This window comes from Aethalodelphis obliquidens, unplaced genomic scaffold (assembly GCF_003676395.1).
Source record: "Aethalodelphis obliquidens isolate GAN/ISIS:26980383/991018 unplaced genomic scaffold, ASM367639v1 scaffold3, whole genome shotgun sequence".
Taxonomy (NCBI): Eukaryota; Metazoa; Chordata; class Mammalia; order Artiodactyla; family Delphinidae; genus Aethalodelphis; species Aethalodelphis obliquidens.
Window position 1 is genome coordinate 38,074,328 of NW_020837947.1, and position 24,732 is coordinate 38,099,059.

At 38.1% G+C, this 24,732-nt stretch overlaps 1 protein-coding gene across 3 annotated transcripts in view; it reads right to left on the reverse strand.

The window, feature by feature from the left end:
- Nucleotides 1-24,732, reverse strand: part of CLVS2 (clavesin 2) — a 72,476-nt gene that overhangs the window by 10,725 nt on the left and 37,019 nt on the right. For all 3 annotated transcript variants that reach the window (XM_027087273.1, XM_027087264.1, XM_027087256.1), the window contains 2 exons: nucleotides 9,570-9,680; nucleotides 3,569-3,789 (listed from right to left, as the gene is read on the reverse strand). In XM_027087273.1, coding sequence (XP_026943074.1) covers nucleotides 3,569-3,789; nucleotides 9,570-9,680 — 332 coding nt within the window. The remainder of the gene's footprint in view (nucleotides 1-3,568; nucleotides 3,790-9,569; nucleotides 9,681-24,732) is intronic.

Sequence of the window (24,732 nt, forward strand, 5' to 3'; positions counted from 1 at the left end):
ACTGTTGTGTGCCAGACACTATCCTGGGTCCTAGAGGCATAAGGTAAAAGACATTCCCCGAGTTCAAGGAACCCATTCTCTAGTGAAGTTTGTATTCTTTCACATGATTATACTATCTCTCCACAAATTTACACGGAGGAACATAATCTTCTAGCTATACACGTAGCTAAATTCACCCAAAGGAACAGTTATCTACAACTCTTTGGTGAAGGAATGATTTTTCCCCTCTCAATCTAAGAATGATATAAAACTGGAAAAGGAGATGGAGGAAGGGTGGAACCTAGAAACAATTTTCTCCCGTCCTTGATGGGGAACTACCATCCCCTGCCAGAGAGAAGATAAAAATAAAGTGAAACAACTTTCTTGATCTCATTCTTCAGGAGTTTTCAAAGAGAACCATATAAGCTTCATATGATACAAAAGCTACACCAGACAAAGGATGTCTGGAATTCCAATCAGCCCATGTCAGAAGCAAGAAACTCAGGGTTGGGGAGGTCATCATGCTGTAAGCCAAGTCTTCAGGGGACAAAATGTCCTAATTAATTGGAGAAGAAAATCAGAATCCAAAAAGACTTCAAAATGTGGATCGCCTGAACCAAATCTAACAAGAGGATGTCAATTAAAATAATGTACTTGGAGGAAAAAGCTAAACACAGAAATAAAGAATTATGAGGATAAGGATCTATAAGTAAAGAGACCAGTTTTAAGGGGTTCAGTATGAGTCAGCAATGTGCCTTGGCTGCCTGAACGGCAGCAACAGTGACAGCAACAGCAACTAAAGTGTCCTCACTTTAGTTTGCAGGTCCTCACTGCAAAGCCAGAATTCTGGAACCTCTATGCAAGTAATGATAACGTCAGATGTCACCTCTACAATTCTAAACACTGCACCTAAAAGGGGCCACTGACAGACAGCAGAGGACTCCTTCATTCATTTAACTGGTGCCTAGTGAGCATGGTTTGTGTGCCAGGCTCCACTCCAGGCACTGAGGATTCAGAAGAGAACAGGATAGACAAAGCCACTAAAGTCTCCCTGAAGCTTACATTGCAGGACAGGGGGATAAATAACTAAATAAAATCCATCATTTCACTGACTAATAATGAACTATGAAGAAAATAAAGAAGGTGATTGATAGGAAGTGTCTCAAATGAGTAGGAAGTAGAGCTGATTAAGACCTGGTGACTGAGAAAGACCAAAAGGCCCTCTTGAGGAGATGACCTTTGTTTGGGGCCAGCCATTGGAAGACAGAGGAAAAGAATATTCCAGCCAGAGGTGACAAGAATAAAGACCTTTGGATAGGAACAAACTGGGGAGGCTGAAGGAGAATAAAGAAGGATGTTGTGTCTGAAAGGTAGAGGAGGAGAGAAAAGGTAAATAAACTTAGAGGAGAGAGGTAGGCAGGATCAGATCATGCAGCATACTGTAAGTCTCGATATGGAGTTGATTGTATTCATTGTATAATCAGCAGTCACTTAGAAATTCAAAGCAGAGAAGTGAACTGATCTGATTTACATTTTTAAAATATTATTTTGACTGCCACATGGATAATATAATAAATGGAAGGTAGGGGAACAGGGTAAAGGTGGAGGCAAAGAGAGCAGGTAGGAAGTTTTGGAGGAAGTGTAGGTGATGGGGATGCAGCTAAGGCTGTAGAGGATATGGAGAGAGGTGTGCTCAGAGGAGGGGACCACATTAGTTAACAAATCACAGAAGGAGGGGCTAAAGGAAATGAGCATTGCTAGCTGGCAAAGGAAAAGACTAAGGGACACCTATGAGAGCTGTCTCCAAATCCTCCTGTAGCTCAGTTCTACAGTGAGGGCACTCTGTGTCATGCTGTCACAGAAGAGTAGACAAGATGTATATCAACAACATGAAAGACTCTGTACCTCATGGATTGGAACCTTGTTCCAACACATATAGACTATGTGACTTTGGGGATACGAATATCTGTTTAACAAGGTTGCTGTGAGAATTAAATAAGTGAATGTTACCAAGAAAGTACCTAGTAAGGGCCTAACTCATGAGAAGTTTATTAAAAATGGTAGATTGTAACAATTATCACTGTTAGAATTTTAATTTTTATCAGAAGGAACCTATTCTTAGGTAATGGCTTTTAACCATTTTTGTCTTAGACAACTTTGAGAATTTGATGAAATATGCCTTCTCTCCAGAAAAAAAAAGCACTATATATACATTTATATATCTATATATACATACATACATTCAAACATATACACACACAGTTTGAATACAACTTTTATCACTTTACAGACCACTTTGAGAGTCCATCAATGAACCCCTTTGGTGAGAAGAGCATATAACTCAAATTAGGAAGCCTTGTTTTAAGAGGAGGGAGTTGAAAAGCCCGAACTTGATTTAAAGATAAGCTTGTCAATTAGTGGAGAAATTAAAGCTGAAGATGTTCCTGGCCTTTCCGTTCTCTCCAAGGAGTTGTGGAGCAGCCTGGGGAGAGAAAGGCATCACACCCCGCCCCCCAAGAACAGCAGCAGCTGCAGCAGCAAATAAAAGAGGCCAGTCTCAAAGATGCCACTGCATGAGTCAGTGGTGACCAAATGACCCTAAGGCTTTCCTCAGAGAAGGATGCAAGATAGTGTTTGCAATGACATGGGAGATGCCCTTGTGTCCTCCCTGAATTAGGTGAAGAGAGACTTGTAGGAGCTGTGGTTCCTATATTTCCAGGATAGGAAATGAACCAAGAAATAATATTTGTGATCCAAATGAATGCTGGGCTGGTGTGGCCTGGGGTAGCATAAGAATTAGATGTCTTCATCTAATTGCTACAGAATGCAAACTCAGAGGCAGTTACGCATTTGTGTGTGTCTGGCAACCCCCTTGCCCTCGATCACCAGTAGATCATGGCTGGACATATGTTTTACCCATATTGGATACAAAACACCTAGGAAAGTTTTTATTACGGAGCATGTGTTGAATAAATACCCATTGACTGAAAGAAAACAGGCCTAATAACACTATGAGAGTCAAAGCAGGAAATCAGATTCTGACTCAACAGTGAATTCTGTAAAGATTAAAGCTGTAGGGAAAGACAGTGTTTTGCCCCAGGAATGGCTAGACAGAAACTTTTAAACAGAAACTTGGCAGAGATGCTGAAAAAAGAACATAAGCTTTGAATGTTAGTGTTTGAAGTGTGTGTCTGTTCGCTCTATGGATCCCTTCCTTCAAATGAAATCTTACACAGGAGTCCAAAAATTTGTTTAGATAGTCAGTCTCACCGCAGTGGAGATGGGCACTGGCCCCCCGCCACCTGCTTGCCCTGAGGCACTCAACCAGAACCTTAAAGAACAGTTTGAAAAGCCACTGGATTGGCTGACTTCTAAGGGGCCAGCTGGATTGTGAATTTGGAGCAACATTGAGTTGAGGTTACCTTGAATGAATTTATCTTTGACTTGAAACTCCTTAGACATCCAATCATAGGAGTATGAAAGGCTTTAAAATGTCACCAAATATCTACTTCAGAAAAATATAAAATCTGGAGTTGTATCAGGTGTCCCCACCCTGGCCCAGCCCGCTTCCCAGCAACCTCCAGCATACCTCTTCATGGACTTAGGGGAGAGTTCCTTCTCTACCTCCTTCACAGGCATGCTGTAGGAGTCCACATTGTATTCGCTGTCGTCATCATACTCGTGGTCTAGCAGTGTTCTTGCCCAGGTTCCCATATCATAAGGGGGGAGCATTCCTCCAAACTCAGAGGGCAAAATCTCAGGATGAATTAGTTGGTGTAGACTGTTCAGGTTGTTACCGTGCAAAAATATCTACAAATGCAAGAAGAGGGTGGGAGAAAACACACAGAGGAGAATAAATATCACCCAGATTTTGGGAACTGGGCGGGGGGTGGGGGGGATGGAGGATTGAGGATAGGAAAGCCAAAGCAAGAGTTTTCCATGTCTGTTAAAATATTTAAGCCCTTCATCTACTCTGTGAAACAGGAAGGCTGGTTCTGTAATCCTAATACTTCATATAAAAATCCTGAGGCTCAGGGATTTTAGGTAGCTTCTAGAAGGCCAGATCATTATTGGTTTAAAGAACTGGAACAAGAAATTTCGTTTCCTGCTTCATAGCTGGGAACATGAGCAGAATCTAATGTGCACGTTGATCTGCACATTATCCTGGTGTTAGCTGTACAAAGCTGATGATGTGCATAATGAATGCTGTTAAAAGACTCTTCTCATAAGGACTCAACAACTGCTGAGCCCATTCACGTTATTAAACCCAAAAGCTGTCACCAGTATGGCTTTCTCTTTATCTTCGGTAAAAATAAGAATACTGTAACCACTAAATTACTGCTTTATAATACAAAGTGTGTGATGTAAATAAAAGTAGATTAGCATCATCACAATGAAAGGTTGACTGAAGTTTCACATCCCAAAGGACCAATGTTCTATAATGTTGCCAGCATCTTCTCTGCTAGAGATTTCCATGGTTATCATTCAAATCAGAAATGGAATGAGTTGAAACTGTAAAGCTGTGTGCATCTGTTAATTATTCTTATCACTGTCTACATAGAGCTTTTGGTTAAACTGGAGAATTATTTAAGCTACATACTCAAGATTTGTTTCTCCATAAATTGCTACCTCTTTCCTCTTCTTTCATTTCAATCTCAAGACTTCAGATCAGTCTTCTCTGATAAAGTACTCTTGTCACCTCATATAAACTTTTATATTTATTTAAAGATTATAATTTATAAGTGGCTTAGAAATCTCACACTTCAGGTTCAAGATGAACAGAGGTTCATCTTGCTTTCCATACTTTTAGAATCCACAGAAGTAAATATACTGGAACACAAAGACTAGTCTATATCAAATAAAATGAGAGGAATGGGAGTCACCAGTCAACAAATAATTTCAACAAATTGTGGAAGAGTATAAAAGCACCTGAGATCGGGTCACTGGTCAAAATGATCACAGCAAGTGGCTGGTGGAATACATAATGTGGGGCTTACAGAGGTGGAAGATACTGTCTTCCCCAAGTTAAATAAGGTTAATTGCAAAATCTACACCTTCCCCTTCCTACTTACAGAGCACAACAGGAAAACACGCACACTCTCTCCCTCTCTCTCTCTCTCTCTCTCTCCTATAATTTTCCTGGGAAAATTAAGTTCTAGCACCTGAAATCCCTACTTTATTAGGTATACAACCTTTATTTCATCAGATGTACTACGTCATGTCAGAAACCTTATCTTTCAAGTCATGCAAGAGTTAGGTAATAAATCCTTAGAAAAGTAAATGTAATTCACACTACTTCTCTTTTCACTAACACTCTGTTCCCTCCTCCCTCAACATCACTTTCAGCTTTGGCCTTGTTTCCTCTTTCCCTGAAAAAATAGGGCAACCAGATGAGACCCACCCACTAGCATCTGTGTCCATATGTTTTGCCTTTGCTCCCAGCACAATGGAAGAATAAACTCTACAAAGGCCAACCCCTCCACCTGTGCACTAGAATTCATTCTCTCTTCCACTCAGTTATATTTCCCAAACAATTCTCTCTTGTCTCTCTCACATCATCAGATTTCCTCCTCTTCTGTATCTTTCCCATCAAAGAACAAACATGCCAACTCTACTCTTCCCTCCCCCACCATACAGATGCATAAAACCTCTCTTGACCTTACCTCCAGTTATTATCCTATTTTTCTCCTTCCTTTCATTGCAAAACTCATCAAAGGAGTCATCTATATTCATTGTCCAAGTACTTTTGTCCCATTTTTCCTGAATCGAATCCAAATAGGCTTTGCCTCCCACCATTGCATGAAAATAGCTCTTGTCAAGATCCTTCTCACTGCTAAATTCAGTGTCCAATAATTCTCTGTCCTTATTTTCCTTAAACTCTCAGCAGCACTGGATATAGTAGATGGCTCTCCTCATTGAAACACTTTCTCCCAGGATCTCTTGGTTTCCTTCTATTTGATAGATGCTTTTTTCAGACTCTTTTGCTGGTTATTCCTCACCTCCCCAGCATCTTAACATCAGAGAGCTCCAGGCTTCAGTTCTCAGATTTATTCTCTTCTCTAACTATACTCACTCCTTGGTGATGTCGTTCAGTCTAGTGGCTTTAAATATTGTCCATACACTGAAAATTTATATTTTTAAGCCAGACCTCTCTTTTGAACTCCATATTGGTATTTCTACTCTCTATGTCACACCTCCACTTAAATGGTAAATGGGCACCTGGAGCTTAACATATCCAAGATTGAACTTATAATTCTCTCCCCCAAATCAACTCCTCCCTATTTTCAATGTCAGTTAATCGTACAAATATGCTTCTAGTTTCTCAGGCCAAAACATTTGACTCATCTTTTACTTCTCTCATAATCTAAGTTGTCAGTAAATTCTTTTGGTACTACCTCCAAAATCTATCCTGAATTCAAACATCTGAACAACTCCACCCTTACAATCCTAACTCAACTCCCATCATCCTTCACACTGTGTTACTGCCTCCTAACTGCCCTCCTGACTTCCACTCTTGCCACCAACACTCTATTCTCAACACAGCAGACAGAATGACCATGTTAAAACATCCATCAGGTCACATTATTCTGCTCATAATCCCCCATTGCCTTCTTCTTTCTCTTAGAGTAAGTCCTATAAGATCCTCTATGAACTCTTTCTGTGAGCACATCTCCTACTACTCACACCCTGCTGGAATATGCCATGCACACATTTGTCTCATCATTTATTGAAGTTTTACTATATTCTCCCCTGTGTATATTTTTTCTTCCTCCATTTCATGCAAGAAGTCTGGTTCTTTGGGTCTCCTTTGCCTCAGATTACCTTACAATTATACTTAGGCTGAACTTTTAAATTTAAAAAAAATTTATTTTCCTAAACCGTGCCATTGAAGAGATTATGGTAGCTGACCATAATTATGGTAGAAAGAGGGTAGAATATTTTTAAGAATTAGCAAGGAATAGAATAGCAAGCCCACGATTGAGGAAGAAGTGGAAATTTGTGACAACTAGCAGGAAAACCTGTTTCCTGTCAGCTCTTGGGGGTGTGGCAGGACCACATCTGTGGACCAGCTGAAGAGTGCACTAGGGTAGTGGATTGAAACCTCGCCATTGGGTTCTGGCTTCAGTAAAGATGCTGAAGCATCTCCTTCTGCTGGAGCAGAAGGAGACCTTAATTCAATGAACTAATACTAGCTTGAACAGTGAGCATGTCAAAAGTGGCCATGATGGATGGGAAGTTAGGCTCTACATGAAAGATTCTAGACACTGGTGAAATTTTGAGAAGGGACCCCTGTCAACCCCTAAGGTTGACATTCCCATCAGCCCAGTGTGCTGGAAACTCAAAGTCTGATTTAATTTAAGAAAATGAAGAGCTAAATGTCTACTGTGAAAGAGGATTCACGACTCTTTCCTAGGTTTCCTTTTACCAGTTTTTCAGAACATAGATTTACAGCATCTGTGTTATAAGTTGTTTGAGTAATACTGTAATGCTGAATCACTTGGGATTCCAGTAAGGAAATATAATAACGTTGCATTGTGCATTGATTATATACTTAAAAATTAAAGGTGTTTCAATCTATAATTATTTTCTCATACAAAAATTTCCAAGTCATATAGTTTTAATTAAAATGGTAAAATTCAAATACCTCAATTCCATCTGGAATAGTGCTAGCAATGCATTCTTGTAGGCATTGTCAAAATCATCAAATTCCGTCAAATAACCCCCAAACCTAGAACTTTCCTTGTTTTGTAGACTTGAAACTCTTCAGTCTTTTCAACAGAGCAAAATCATGTCAAAATCATGTCACAACAAGTCACTCCTGCACTCAAAGTCTTTCAAGTGCTCCTCATTTCACTCTGACTGAAAGCCCAGATCTTTACGACCCTCTATGAGTGGGCACACTATGTTCCTGCCCATCCAGTCCCCTAATATCCTCCCCAGTAGCTTATTCATCTCCAGCTTTTCTGGCCTCCTTGCTGTTTGTCAAATATTCCAGGCCTGTTTCTACCTAAGGACCATTGCCTTTGCTAGTCCCTCTACCTGGAACAGTTTTCCCAATACATCCACATTTTCAGCTCTACTACCTCCTAGCTGTGATTTAGAGCAAATGGTTTCACCTTCTATGCCTCATTTTCCCATCTATAAAAGGAGGAAAATAACAATGCTTACCCTAAAGCTTTGTTGGAGGGACTAAATGAGTTAACATACCAAGAGTACTTAGAACAGCACGCGGCATAGCGTGAACACTACAAAAGCATTCATTAGTACAATTTGTGCTAAAAGCCCCAGCAGGTATTTTGGATCACCTGATCATCCCTTCATAAAACAATGCTGAAAGTGTTTTTTCTGAGGCACATCAATACATTTTTCCAAATTATAAAATGTAAATTAATATGAATCTTGGTGGTAGAAATAATTCCTAATATAAATTATAATTGTTTACAGAATTCTTCCTTCTAAATTACTAAAACATATTCAACAAATTCACAAACAGAAAACTCTCTGTTCACAAATGTTTGACACCGACACATACTAACAATGATTTCACTTTCACACTCACAGTAAGGCTTTTATGGCACTGAGATACCTGAAGTGCCTTCTCATTCATGAGAAACATGGAAAATTATCTTCCCTATGGATTTAGAAGTAACTATATTTTCCTGTGGAACTAATCATTTGAAAATTGGTCACAGCACAGTGGTAAAAATATCTCTAAATGCAGAGCTATTTGTATTCAAATGTTAACTCTACAACTTTACAGCTGTGTAAATGAATAAGCAAGTTATTTATCCATCCTAAGACTTACTTTCCTCAGCTTTTCAATAGGAGATGATGCTTACTAAGCTTACTTTTCAGAGATGTTTGGAGGATAAAATGAAATAATGTACATTAAAATGCATTTTAAAATATTATCAATAGTGATAAATGTGTTCGGTATTTACAATGTGCCATGCACTGCATTAAATAATTTATATAAATATTCTTATTCTCAGAAAAATGATTATTTTGGAACCTACTTTGAATATCCTCATTGTTGGATAAAACTGAATCTTGGAATTCAAGTAACTTGTAATTTAAAGAGATATTAAAATTTCTACACATTAGTATTCTTTCTGAAATGTGTGATTGATCAAGACAATCACTACAAAATTATATTAGAGATCACAAAATTCACTATATTCAATGTAATACATATTGTGAAATAACTAACGCCTATTTATAACATAAAAAATTATAACTTTTCCCTGCATATTACTTGAAATTAAGTGTACCAATAACAATATAGTAACACGGTATAATTTTTTTTACTTTTAAACTGAGGCTTTAATATATAATGAATGTGCTAAAATGTTCCCCATTTGTGGAAAAGCAAGAGAGCTAGTTTTTAAGTATTTCTTTCACAGATACACTGTTCAGAATTAATCACAAGTTTTTACATTTTGTAAAATATCTTTTATGTTATCTTTTAGAGTTATATTCAATACAGAAACACATTTTACCACAGCACATGTTATACATACAGTATGCATCATAATTTATTGAACGGGGGAGCAGAAAGGAAATAAAAAAACAAAGAAGCAAACAAATACCCTTTTCCGAGTCTTCTCCTTCAGGAAAGGCCGGATCACGGTATACAGGGCATGGATATACCATGGTTGGTTGACAAAATGAATTCCTCCAAATCGTGCTGGGAAACTATCCTAGAGTAACATGGCGGGGAAAAAAAATCAAAACACGCTTTAAGACACTGAGAAGGTTTAGGGAAGGCCATATGGTATACAAATTTGTTATTCCGTACACTTAAATGATTATGTGTATAGCTAAGGAGAAGAAAGAAGGAAGAACCTTAGGAAGAACCTTACTGCAATTAATCATTGTAACTTTCATACAGAAACTGAAGCAATATGGAATAAAGCACATCTTTCTCAAGAATAGGTTGTTGATAGGAATTTCAGCATTTTTAGGAGTGCCACGTTTTAAGCCTGCAAACTGCTAACAGTCATTATAGACCAAGAAATATATGTAAAAGACTTTAGAAATTTGTCAAATAATGAATCTATGTTAGATAAGTGTCTATTAAAGTGTATTTAAATTAAAATGTTTTATTAAATTTCAATGTAGTTATCTATAATGTGAGGACGGTCAGATATCAAAACTCACTTTATTCTCTTTATTTTATTGCCAACTTTACTATAAACACTCTCCTTTCCTTATTCCAACTACAAAAAAAGGAAACACGCTTAAGCAAAATAAAAACCTGGAATTGTAGTGTAAGAAATTTGCACATGCATTTTGCCAAGTTAAATGAAAGTTAAACCCTCTGAGCTCACCCAACAGGAGGAAAACGGGGCTATCACAAAGCCAGCCTCTCCTTCAGCAAGAACTCAACCATGTAAGGTTTGCATCTGAAGTGATGTAGAGGTGTTTTCCTCCTTTCTGTGACTAAATAGGTGCATCTCAAGTCCACCCCCAAATCTGAAGAGAATCCTTAAGCCAAATAAGTTACACCATTTGACAGTGCTACGGATTCTACGGAAATGGACATAGATTTTGCTACTGGTTCAACATTCCACGCTGAACTGACTACAAAAGTCCCTTTAAAAAACTGTACCACTGGAAGTGTCTCTTGAGTGGCATCATAATAATTGGCATACATCTAGATTCTACTGAGAACATAAACAGGAACAAAAGAGAAGAAACTGAAATAATTGTAGATCTATTTTCTTAATTTAAATTTTCTCTTGAACAAGATTCAAAAGATTTAAAAACATGCATGGTGTAACATCATTAAATTATTTTGTTTTTAGGGGACACTTATGAGCATTAGAAATTCATTAGTGATTTTATATATTGATTTTTAGAGTCAACAAACATTTTTTCTGCAACAAAATTTCTATCTTTGAGAATAACACACTACGAAAAAACCACAGTACTTCAAATAATAATTACATTCGTAAGCTGTGTCTTATTTTATGTCAATGTCTTACTTCTTTTATAAATTTGTAGCTTTCATTCATCAAGAGTATTACAAAACAGAAATGAATCAGGTAGAAATGCAGACATAGTGTCTTTTAATTTTTTTATTTTTTCAGCTAAATATGCTTTTATTTTCATATGAAAAAATACATCTGACTTCCACATAGCAGGTTACTTTTTAAAAAATTTTTATTGGAGTATAGTTGCTTTACAATGTTGTGTTAGTTTCTACCGTACACAGGCATAGAGAACAAACATATGGATACCAAGGGGGAAATGGGGGGGGATGAATTGGGACATTGAGGTTGACATACATACACTATTGATACTACGTATAAAATAGATAACTAATGAGAACCTACTGTATAGCACAGGGAACTCTACTCAGTGCTCTGTGGTAACCTACATGGGAAGGAAATCCAGAAAAGAGGGGATATATGAATCATATATGTATATATGATTCATAGTGTCTTTTAAAATTATGACATTTTTATACATAAAATGAAGATAAATAATGTATATACAATAAAGAGAATACTAATATGTGCCCTCCACTCAACTTAAGAAATAGAATATAATTGGTAACCTTGAAGATCACTGTATTTATATATTCTTTCATTTCCCCCACATTTTAAAATTGCACATTGTATTTCAAATATAAGGATTTCTCTTGCTTATATCAATATTTTATTTTATAAATGTTATAAATATATAAATATTATATTTTTATTTTGCATATTTTATATATTTTATATATATATATATATATATCTCTATCTATACATACTGTTAAGTTTTTTAAGTACTTAAGCTTTATAAAAATGTCATAGTCAATGTGGTCGGGTAACAGTGTTTTTGCGGTTCGTTGTATCTGAAATTTAAACACGTTGTGCATAGCTATAGTTCATCGTCACTGTTGTATAGCATACCATTGTATGGAACACCACAGTTTATTTTCTCCTGTCCCTGCACATTGTTTTCCAAATTTTCGGTTTGTTTTGCTATCACCAACACAGCTGCTCTGCAGACTTCATTCTCAGAAGTGTCTCTTGTGCACGTTCAGGTGTATGTGCAGGGTATTTATCTAAAAGTGTTAACGTTGAGTCATAGAGTGTATACAGTTCAACTTTACAAAATTGTTAGGAGCAAACTGCACCAATTTATACTCTTCTTTCCCCCAGTAATGCAGGAAAGTTCTGGCTGCTCCACATACTACACTTGGTATTACCCATCTTTCTAACTTCTGCCAATCTAGTGGGTGTAAAATAGATTCTCGTGACACTTTAATTTGTTAGTTGCTTCGTCTTTGCTTATTTTAATTCCATCATTAATAACATTGTTTGATAACATAACCATTTTACACAGAGGTGTTTTGTTTCTGGGTCCTTGAGGGCCTGAATTTGTTATCTCTGCTGGTCTTGTTCATGATATCTTGTTTATGGTGGATCATATTTGGCTAATATTAATCCTTGGGAATCCTGAAAGAGCTAGTTTGAAGATGCTTTTGTCCCGACAAGACCTATATTAGCTCCCACTAGGTTCTATCCCTGGATATGGGAGAGGCAGAGAGGTTCCTTAAATGTTTCCTGGCCAGCAGGGATTTCCCCAGCACAACCTTTCCCTAAGGATGCAGCACCTGGAGGAATGCAGGTTCTCACATCCAGTCCCCAACTTGCCCTCAGTGTGTGCAGGCCTCACGTCTTCTCCTGCCCACCGCGCACCCCCAGCAATCATTACTCTCCAAAACTCTAGGTTCCTACAGTCAACATTGGCCTCCAGAACCACTCAAGTTTCCCTTATTCTGTTTCTTTCCAATAGACTCCATGTGTTTGTCTCTGTCGGGACTTGTTTTATGTTCACCAGCGTTCAGTAGAGCACCTAGACATATTTTCATTGTGATTTATTCAACACCCTGGTGCTTCATGGCAGGGAGATCTTGAAGAATTTTTAACCTACAGCACTACCTAAAGCAGAACTACTTAGTACACTTTTAAAGTATACTCCTGAGTGAGCATTTGATCTCTAGAACAAAACTGAATGAACACCAGCTATCAGGCTTTTAAGCCAGAAGTCTTAGCTCAGTGATTTTTAAACTTTGAGAACCACTTGAGGTCATGCCTTCTACTGTGAACAAAGAATATACACATGTAAACACATAACTTACACATGATGCCATGGATTCCTTGGACACATCTTTCAATACAGAATGACTTGGTCAGTACCAAATCACAGTTAAGGCAGTGTGAAAGAGAAAGGAAAACACTGACTTTGCAATCAAGTAGACCTAGGTTAAAATTCTGACTTAACAGTACCTCTGTGTTAAAAAGGTATCAAAGTATCAAAGTCCAAAGCAAGGACATAATGCTTGATTCCTTCCTTTCCTCAGTGTGATATCACTTATTTCCTTTCTCTTTTTCTTCTCCTTGTGGTATTACCATTATACACATGGTACACCTTTTGTAGTTGCCCTGCAGTCCTTGGCTATTCTGTTCTGTTCTTTTTTCCCTTTGTTCTCTTTACATTTCAGTTTTTGCGGTTTCTATTGATATATCCTCAAGCTCAGAGATTCTTTCCTTAGCTGTGTCCAGTCTACTGAAAAGCCTATCAAAAGCATTCTTCATTTCTGTCACAGTTTTTGATCGCTAGCATTTCTTTTTGGTTCTTTTTTAGGATTTCCTCCTCTCTGCTTACATTGTCCAGCTGTTTTAGCATGCTGTCTAGTTATTCATTAAAGCCCTTAGCATATTAATCATAGTTTAAAATTCCCAGTCTAATAATTCCAATATCCCTGCCATGTCTCATTCAGATGCTTACCCTGTCTCTTCAAATTTTGTTTTCTACCTTTTTTCAGTTATGACTTATAATTTTTCCTTGATAGCCAGGCATGATGTACCAGGTAAAAGGAACTATTGTAAAAGGCCTTCAGTAATAAAATGGTAAGAGGTGGGGGAAGGTAAAGCATTCTATGGTCCAATAGATTAGCTCTTGGGCTTTTAATGATCATGTGCCTCTGGACTGTTAACTCACAAGTGTTTCTTGATCTTTTTTCTCCCCGCTTGGGTGGAGCAGGATGGCTAAAGTACCTGGAGTTGGGTATTTGCCTTTTCCCATATGGAAGACTAAAGTTGGGAGTTTCCCTCCCCCGCAGGTCAGTTAAGCTCTAATAATACCCCAGCAGGTTAGGTTCTGGTTACCTGGTTTCTCCTGAGAGCAAACCTTGATGAGTAGAGCAGAGTGCTCTGGCATATGTAAAAATGGTCCCTTTTCCCCTCCTCCTGATGCAAACACAAGGAGATTTTTCTCAAATATTTACGGTGAGAACTTGGTCAAGGTCCTGGAGGTAAATCTCACAAAAGTGTGGAAGGCCCCCCTATACCTGCTCCTCTCCCTGGAGCTTTAACTCTCAGCATTTTATACAATGAGCCTCCAGCAATCCGTCATTAACAATTCAGGCTGTCCTTCCCCAGATTGGTTCCCACGTAGGTTTCTGATCATGACTTTCTGCCCCAATAAGCCAAGACTCCCTGTATTCACCTGTTTCTCTAATCCTGGGGGGTAGGGGATTGCCCTGTGTCCTCACACCACTTTTATAGATCTAAGAATATTTGTTGATTTTTCAGTCTGTTCAGTTTTTTCCTTGTTAGGACAGAGTGGTGACTTCCAAGCTGTTTATATTAGGAACTGGAAACCAGAAGTCTGATCCCCTTTATTTCTGATCACACCTCGGGTCTTGCAGTATTTATACCCCCACCTCTGTGTAGCTTCATATTTTCATATTCACCTTCCATATGATGCTAGTGTGATCACAGTAAAATCCGAAACTCACTACCTCCATTCCACTCCTTAGTACCATGTCACTTTCCCCCATCCCCTTCATGTCTGTTCATGTTCACATGCTGTTTTATCACTTGTTGATTCTGTTCCTTCCCATATGCATCCCTCCCTTTTTGTATCATCTGCTCTTACTAATCCCTTAAGAATTAGCTCAGGCAACACCATTTCCAGGAAGCTCTTTTGATCCTTTTCCTGACTTATCCCACTGCTCTCACATCAAAGCCCATCTCTACCATCACAGTGCCTAAGTCCATCACTGCACTTGCCATGATACTAAAATTGTCTCTTTATTTATCTGCCTCCACTACTAAATTGTGAGCTCTTTGAGTGCAGAGGTTGTGTGTTCCATATGGTCTGTTGGTGCTGGGCCTGGCATCCATTTCCACCTACTTCATGCCCCACCTAACAGAGCAGGGGATGGAAGGCTAAAACAGGAATCTATGTTAGCTAGGGTTCTGACTAGGTGAGATCTGTCAATGAGATGCACTTGAATAAGATTTAAAGGACTAAAGGGAGGTAGCAGTCACCTTCCTGTGCAATGACAGCTGCTAAGCAAGCTCTAGAAGAGCAATTGTTTACAGTAGTATCTGCACACCACCTTCCACTTTCTAGTTACCACCTTTGGAAGGTAAAAGTCTGCTGGGACATTAGCAGTAAGAGGGTGAAGACATCAGTTTCTTGACCTTTGAATCACATCTGCAGGGTTGGGACCTCAAAACCAAGAGAGCAGTCACAGACCTCCGTAATTTTCATTCCTCCTGCTCTTCCAGTGAGGTTTTAAGCACTCACTCACTGCATTTAAATCCATTTTTCCTTGAACTATGCAGAGAGATTTCTGTTTTGTGCACTGAATGCTGATCCAGACTGTGCCTGATTCATCCTTCTACTCCCAGCATTTTGAAAACCTGTGTATGTGAGTGTGTGTGTAAGCTAGATGAATATTTATTAAATGAAATACATTCTGATATTTATTATTTAAGTAAACTATTTACATTCTCTGAGCTACAATTTATCTGCAACATGGGAACAATATTTAACAGGACTGCTAATGGCTCACCATTGGTGCCACTCATTGAGCCCACCTTCTTGGTGCTGAGCTACCATATTAACTCCCACTTTACACACGTGGAAATGACTGCAGTGGTAATTTTATAATATAGTTTATTGGGCAATTGTTTGGCCCTAAATAACACTACATAGTAGAAAATAATAATCAAAATATTAAGAATATACAGTATGTTGATCATTGGCTCTGGCCACACTGCTCTTCACTGGAGACAAGGAAATAAGTGCTTTGCAATTAGTGAGAATATAGCCAAAATGGGCTGAAAAGAGTTAATAGAATTTCTACCTTCCAAAAGCTTTTGCCAATTCACCTACTTCTATTCGTTTTTCCTTGAGCAGAACACTTTGTGCTTGAGGTACAGATTGTCTGGCGTGAATTCTTCAGTTAATGGAAACTCGACCCGCCAAAGCTCTAGTGGAACTCGGCATGTCTCCAAGCTTCTGCTGACCACAAACTCAAATAAATATCCTTCTTTGGGAGAAGATGGATTTGAAAGTACTTCCAGCATGTAATATGTGGGTTTCCTTAAGAGTTGACGGCCATGGCAAACAACTGCAAAATGAGCTCAGTCAAAGCAAAGCCTTGATCTTCTCCTCATTGGCATAAAAACACTATGAACACAAGAGACTTTGGCATCATGGGCACCATATAAAGGGGTAAACATATTTATATCTACCAAATATACATAAGAGAATTATTCACATATTTCTAGCAAAAAAAAAATACGTTTGCCCTAAATATCTAGCTATTCAAGAAAAAAAAAATTAGAGAATCTGAACTATTAGCATGTAACTCAAATTTTTAACTGATTTTGATGAAATATAAAAATTGTGTATTAAGATTAACACTACTATGAGTAAATTGTCAGATTTGAGAACATAAATCAATATAGTTTCTGGTGTAATTAAAGGTTGAGGTAATAAATGTGAGGAAAATGAACTTTTCTATTATTACATCACAGCTCTGGTCTTGTTTCACAAGTAAGACTGTCTAGGACTCCTAAACCAGACTGTCTACGGTTCCTCAACTTCTTCTTAAACTTATCAACTGGGTTTAAGAATTGTCCTCAATGTGAACATAGGCAAAAATTGTATTTGTAACTCACCCATTCAGAATTAAATCTATTCGGCCTTTTTTAATGTTTGTTTTTCTTTTCCTCTTTTCTTGCACTTTTTGTAGCACTTAGTTTCAACTACTATATGCGCTATGGCAAAATGCATTTAGTGATAAATTGTAGCACCAGCACCTAGAAATTACACCTTTAATTCCACAACTCTACCTCTGAAGTTATACTAGGATCAAAAATATTGGACTATTCTTTTATGAAGCTTTTAGAATAAATATAAAACATGCTTGTTGTAGAAATTTTGAGCACAAAATAAAATATAATTTTTTTTTGCGGTACGCAGGCCTCTCATTGTTGTGGCCTCTCCTCTTGCGGAGCACAGGCTCTGGACGCACAGGCTCAGTGGCCATGGCTCACGGACCTAGCTGCTCCGTGGCATGTGGGATCTTCCCGGACTGGGGCACGAACCCGTGTCCCCTGCATTGGCAGGTGGACTCTCAACTACTGTGTCACCAGGGAAGCCCAAAATATAATTTTTAAAAAGTCACTCATAACTTTACCACCTAGAGACAAAAGCAATACTCTAAGCATCTTGGAGTATGCCTCCATTTCTTTTCAGTTATGTTTTATATAGATGACATGAAACACTAACAGTCTTAAATTATGATAATAGTTTTTTTATAATGGCTCATATGTGTGCAACATACACGATATCACTTTCTCTAAAAGTATGAGTAGGTACAGAAAGTAGGTGATTATTGTAGCAGTTGGTACTACTGGTTCCTTAGGTAGGATCAACATTAGCTTCCTTCAGATATGTTCAAACTTCTTAAGATCGGTCTGCTTTGACAGCTAGTGGGAAGCAGCTGCATAGCACAGGGAGCTCAGCTCGGTGCTTTGTGTCCACCTAAAGGGGTGGGCTAGGGAGGGTGGGAGGGAAACACAGAGGGAGGAGATATGGGGATATATGTATACATATAGCCGATTTGCTTTGTTATACAGCAGCAACTAACACAACACTGTAAAGCAATTATACTCCAATAAAGATGTTAAAAAAATAAAAACTTTGAAAAGAAAGCATAAAAAATATGCAATCAAAAGGTGAAGAGAAAAAAGATATAAAAGATGGTGTTAAGTAGTTATTAAGAATATTATGTTATTTGTATAGATTTTATGATATTTGTGGTATGTGTCAGCTTCTTAAAATGTGTAGTTTATAGCGATTCATTTCATTATGAGTAAAATTTCATCTTGTATCTGAAAAAAAAAAAAAATTGGTCTGCTTTGACGTGCTAACCGTAGAATGTTTTGCTAAATATGTATATTGAGGGTATTCTTTCTAGATGGTAAAATAGTATTTTAATCTCATATCCGTCTTTTATTTATTTATTTATTTATTTGCGGTACGCAGGCCTCTCACAGTTGCGGCCTCTTCCGTTGTGGAGCACAGGCTCACGGACGCGCAGGCTCAGCGGCCATGGCTCACGGGCCCAGCCGCTCCGCGGCATGTGGGATCCTCGCGGACCGGGGCACGAACCCGTGTCCCCTGCATCAGAAGGCAGACTCCCAACCACTGCGCCACCAGGGAAGTCCTCAGATCCCTCTTTTAGAATGTTGTACTAGCTATTTGTCTACATGTTGTACCCATCTTCAGAAGCTTAAGATTCCTGAATGAAATCACGTTTGTTCTAGTTCCAAAGCCCTGCTCCCATTCCCTACCACTAGCACCCTGCGCAGAGTCTGCAACTGAAAAGAATGGAACTATAGTTGTGATCCCATATACTTAGTGCCATCAATAGTGGACAGACAGATCCAGGCAAGTCATTCAACTGCTTTCAAAAGGGAAACAAAAATTTTTACCAAAACATTCTAACTAGTGCCTTCTGCCAAACTGCAAGAAGACAGGCAGGAAAGTATTTAATTATCAGCTAATTGGTATGTCTTTTTCTGTGCCTGTCTCATGACTGGTAATAAGCCATATGTAAATGAATGTAAGTGACATTGAAAACAAAGGATCTTGACCCTGGTATGGAGATAAGAGAGTTTACATTGAAATCGTACACATGCAGGAGGATGCTTCATCTCCATCCTCTTAACTTGTAACTGTCCATTAAAACCTCATGCTATCCAGGTAGGCATCAAATAAAGGAACTTAGATGAAAAAAATTGTGTAGAAACAAAATTTCACCAAAAGGAAGTAATTGCTCTGACATGTAGGGAAACAATAATGATTAACATTTTCTACAACCAGTTTGTTTAACATTTAGAGTTTGTCATTGGAGAAAAGAGAAGAAAATAAGCGAATGGTTGGAAAATGACTAGTGAATTCCTGTTTCAGGAAACAAGTCAGCCTTCAAAGATATATCACATTGTATTCCAAAATAAGCACTTAGCAAAGCTTTTTGTTTGATGAGCAATCTCTGAAACAAAATGCATGTCAATTACAGATTTAAATTTTTATGATTCCTCAGAAAACAGTGTCTTAATTTTAATAAGTGTTTTAAGAAACATGGATTAACCATGATGGATCATTTAAAAGAGTGATGAATAGGATACATTAATTTCCCATTAATAAGTGATATTCTTTTTAGAATTAAAAATTTTTGAGATATGAATACATTTTGAAATGATTTTACCCTTATAAAGATTAAAATCTTAAATCCAAATACACACTAAAATATAGATAACTTTTTATGTTAAATTTTTAAATTTGAAAATTGATATTCTTAGATTTGCATTTGCAAACTTTACAGTATCTGTTTGTTTTAAGACCTCTGGCAAAATGTCAGCTATTGTTTAAAGTGTCTATCATGAATACAAGTGTGTCAACATGAATTTCTATTAAGGGTGATCAACAGAATGTGCTCTACCCAAAGGCAAATGCATACCATTTACAACACTTCTATTTTTAAAAATAGCCACTTTCCTTCATCCTATATGCATCGATACTTAGCTAAAGAAGGTTTCATGGTGCCACGACTCCTAATAATGTCTCTTTTGCCCTGTCACTCTCCTTTTATAAAATTCAGTTCCCATTATAGAGATATGCTAGCTTTGTTCTTTTTCAGTTTTGTCTGAGGGTGTTCTCTGTTTTGTTTTGTTTTTTAAGTTAATTTGAAATGATGCCCAAGTGCAAGTGCAGTGATGTTGCCTGATATTCTCCTTTCTGGGGAACATAAAAGAAAACTTAGAGGGGCTCAATGGAGGGCTCTATCTTCTCAATGCAAATAACTAGGAAAACTGCTATAGGATCCTAAGGTACTAAATTATCATGTCCTTTAAACTGTGAGTGGACATGTGCTGTAGGGAGAGCAGGTCTCACACCAACATTTTGAAGGCAGAGGCGTTTGACTGCATTGCTTTGGTGATTGCTTGGACTGAGAGAGTCTTCCAGCTTCCACTCCAGAGGTCTAGGAGGAAACTTCTCTGGGTCACTCAGAACCCAGTGGTGGCCAAGGACTGCTCCAGCTCACAAAGCTACAGGCCTAGAGAAAGGGAAGGAGTGATACTTTCCTCATCCAAGACACACATGATTATCATCTGCTCACATGAAAATGAGAATTGTGTAATGTTCTTATTGTTGTAATTTTAATGTAGACCATCATTTCCCAATTTTTAATTTTGTTATAAAATCTTAAATACAGTATAGTTCGCTTGCCTAAATCTACAAAGAATAACCTCACTTCCTCTCTCACCAGTAAATTATCACTTGTAAATAATGGTTATACACTAATTCCACAGGAAAAAACACAAATGTTATTCCATTTTTTCCTATTCCTGCTATGTTTCGAACACATGTATTGAGGTAATCCATAACACTCTTGGCTTCTAGTTTCCAGGGATAAATCCACGTACCTATTAGGTAAATGTCTCTGTCAGCAAAAGTATTCCGGTCCCTTCCTCTCAGCCACATAATCAGAATTATTAAATAGACCAGAGGGATTACTATGGAGAGAAAGCTTACGAGAGTACATTATGACTATATGATCAGGGTCTCTGAAATTTGTGGGCTAGAACTGACTAATCTTTCTCAAAATCTCAGGTATATTCTAATTCCAGACAAATCACTGTTTTATTATTGTGTTCTTGTGCTTATAGTTGATCATCTGGTGTTGGTTAACTTTGGTTCAAGTACAACCCTTCCCATACTGTAAGGAACCCTGGAACACAATGTTGGTACATTACAGTGGATAAATCCCTATACCTAGATAAAACTCTCAAATTACACTGGTGACACAGTGACATCAACTTTGCATATGGAAGGGTATGTCTGAGTCTTGAGTACAGTAAAATACAGACAACTTAAAGTGGGATAGTATATAAAATATTCCTCCTCGAAAGAGCACTACCTAGATAAAAAAGTTGCTTAAAGTATAACCAACACTGAAAATTAATTTGTACCATGTTTAGTCATCACATAAATGAATGAACAAGAAGATTTCTCTTTCATGAGCAAAATAAGTTGGTATTCCCCCCAGCTATTTTTTCTGTCAGAGAAGGTTGAAATCAGATTGAAACGAATCACAGCAACAGAGCCTTGACACGAAGACACAAGACTTATTTAAGTTAGTCTCTGCTGGTGTGTGCCTGGTACATGCGGGAGGTGAGACAGCCAAGAGGACAGGACACAAAGCCATTCTCACACCTCTTCACCATCCATGAAATACCAATTTCAATCAACTATAACAGCAGGAGAGAACCCAAAGTCAAAGCTACCACCTTGGGCTTCCCTGGTGGCGCAGTGGTTGAGAGTCTGCCTGCCGATGCAGGGGACACGGGTTCGTGCCCCTGTCCGAGAAAATCCCACATGCCGCGGAAGGGCTAGGCCGGTGAGCCATGGCCGCTGAGCCTGCGCGTCTGGAGCCTGTGCTCCGCAACGGGAGAGGCCACAACAGTGACAGGCCCACGTACCGCAAAAAAAAAAAACAAAAAAACCTACCACCTTATAAAAACACTAGGTTCTTTTATTAAAACTGAACACAAAGCAAAGGTCACAGTTAATTGTGCCATTTCCAATCAAAATAGAATATATAGTAATTTTCTATGACCTGTACCTGAGTCTTGTGGCTTCAATCTATGTGTTAGCTGTAGCAAGACAGCCTTACTTTTACCCCCAGCCAGTATATCAATAATGAATTAGGTCTCCCACTTGACTTTTAAACTACTTTAGTAACACACATTCAGAAATGCTAACGTTCTCATATTCAAAATTGCCAAAGGGGAATGAAGCAGCAGAACTTCAGCCAGAGGAATTCAGAAGAGCAAATTATAAAAGTAATTCGGCAGAAATCCTTAAGTGAATATTTCAGGACACTCCTGCCTACATCAGGCAGGTGAAACTGGCCAAGATTGTTTGTAATGGTGAAACTCAGTGCTGCAAGGGTTTGGCAAGACAGGATCTGTCATATTCTGTTAAGGAAATAGAAATTGGTGAAACATTCCTGAAAGAAACCTCAAAGCATATACTTTATTTCTCCTAATACTATTTCTAGAAATAAATTATAAAGAAATTATCATTAATTGGGGCAAAATTTTCTGTATTTGAATGTTTTGTACATATTTTGTAATGAGGAAAACACTGGAAACAATTTAAATTTATTTAACAAAAGAGTGAATAAATGAATAGTGTATTTATAATATATAATACTAAAGAGCCATTGAAATGGCATTTTCAAAGAATTCTTAATAACAGAAAACAATCAAACTATAATATTAGGCAATAAACCAGGAAAAAATTTTATTTTAACGAAGAATATAAAAGAAAAGAATTAGAAATATACATCAAATATTGGCCTGGTTAACTCTGTGTAATAGAATACTAGATGACTTTTATTTTATTCTTTGTATATTTTATATTTTTCAAATGTTCCGAAATGACCATACACACACACACACACACACACACACACACTTAGAGAAATATTTTTAAAAAATCAATACAAAGACAACACAGAACTCTAAGCGTTGATTAATGCTAACAAATATTTACTGAAAACTGCTCAAGCCTAGGAAACATAAGGGGAATATGAATGAAGCAGAGTCCTTACTTTGAAGGAATTTATATTCTGGTAAAAAGAATAAGTAATGTAAACCAAGGAAAGACAATGTTCACAAAATGTTATAAGGTTTAAAGGAGAGAAAAGATGACAGATTGAACAGAAGTTGGAATGATGAGGAAAGAACTCCCAAAAGAGGTAGTATTTGGAATAAATCTTAGGGTGTCAATGAGAATCTGGTCGCTGTAGTTGAGGCAACAGAGTGAGTGGAAGAGAGCATCTCAGAGAGAAGGAGAAGTGCGACTAGACACGGGGAGACTGGGCCACCTTTGGGATCCAGTTGCCAGGACTGTTTGTCTGGAGTTGAAGGTAAGTGTGAAGAAGTGTTGACAGCATGGCTGTCAGCAAGACGGTTTTGCAGGCCACCTGAACCATCCAAGCTGTCTCACAAAAGAGCTCGAGTGTACTTTGCACTAGGTCTCCTTGAGAAGAGTGGCATGTTGCAGTCGTGCTGTGGGAACATTAATCTAGCAGGGTTGTGTAGTTTGTTATGGAAATTTGACATTTTAATATTTATGTTTTAGTGCAACCATTGTAATGTAGAGACATTCTGTCTCAGGTTAAAAATAAAAAACCAACTAGAGTGTTAGTTTTGTCGTTTTGTTTTTTAATGACCAAGTGATGTGTGACACACACATCCATCCACCAGGTCCTCCCATCATGCTCACCTACCACATGCTCACCCGCAGCAGGGATAAGGTGGTGAGGGTAAGGGATGGGACGGGGCTGGAGTAAGACTTGGGAACTAATGGAGATAAGGATGGAATAAGAGTCCTGGGTGTCTCTGATGCACATTTCTTGGAATATGAAACTGATTTTTATGTTTTCACCTGCCCAATCGTTTGGTGAAGCCTTGCAAAATGTCCTACTTTACTTGATTTCAAGTAAGGAGACAGGGAGGATGGACACATGAGGTCAAGCCTATTAGCACTATGCAGGTAAAAAAGCTGAATGCGAGTAATATTAAGGTGTTAAGTATAAAAGGAAAACCAGATACACTCATCAGAAATATGGTGAAGACAGAAGAGGGAGCCTACAAGAGAATGGCTGAAAGTAGGATGCTACATTTTAATCTTGGTTAGTTGAGAGACCACTACTTGTACTAGAAACTGAAAGAGGAAACGGATTATATTTGAGAGGAAGTGTGATCTGTCGAATTTCAAGTGGCAGTAGGCCATGTGGAGATGTCCCCAAGTTTGGATAGCTCAGACTGGAGTAGAGATATAGAAAAGCAGAAACAGAGCAAAAAATGGAGATTCATGAATACACTGAAAAACATTTTAAAAGGCTACAGACACCTGTAAATTTTAAAATGATAATAATACACATTTGTCCCCCTAATTGAAGTTCTTGACCAATATCATGTTGCCGGCATTGGAGAGAAGAGGTCACTGAAGCCAGTGTGATGTTTTCCAATCATTTGCCAGGACATTTTTAGCTCTACCAACTCCTTCCAAGACTATGTGGTGTCCATATGGATTGTGAGGCAGTGGATTATAAAGATAGCTTGAGAGGTTCTAAAGATGTTCAGGCACGTGTCCTTCAAAGAAGCACATATGAAAAACAGCACGGCCGAGGCTCACGGTGTAGGCAGCCCCTCTGCCTGACACTGCTAATGAGGAGCTCCCATTTGGTCTCTGAATGTCTCCTGCAAGGCCAGGGGTAAGGAGGATGATTCCTCAGTTTAGCTAATCTGGGAATATTTACGTTCTCTTACTTGTTAGTTTTACAACAGGAAGGAAGCAAGGGTATAG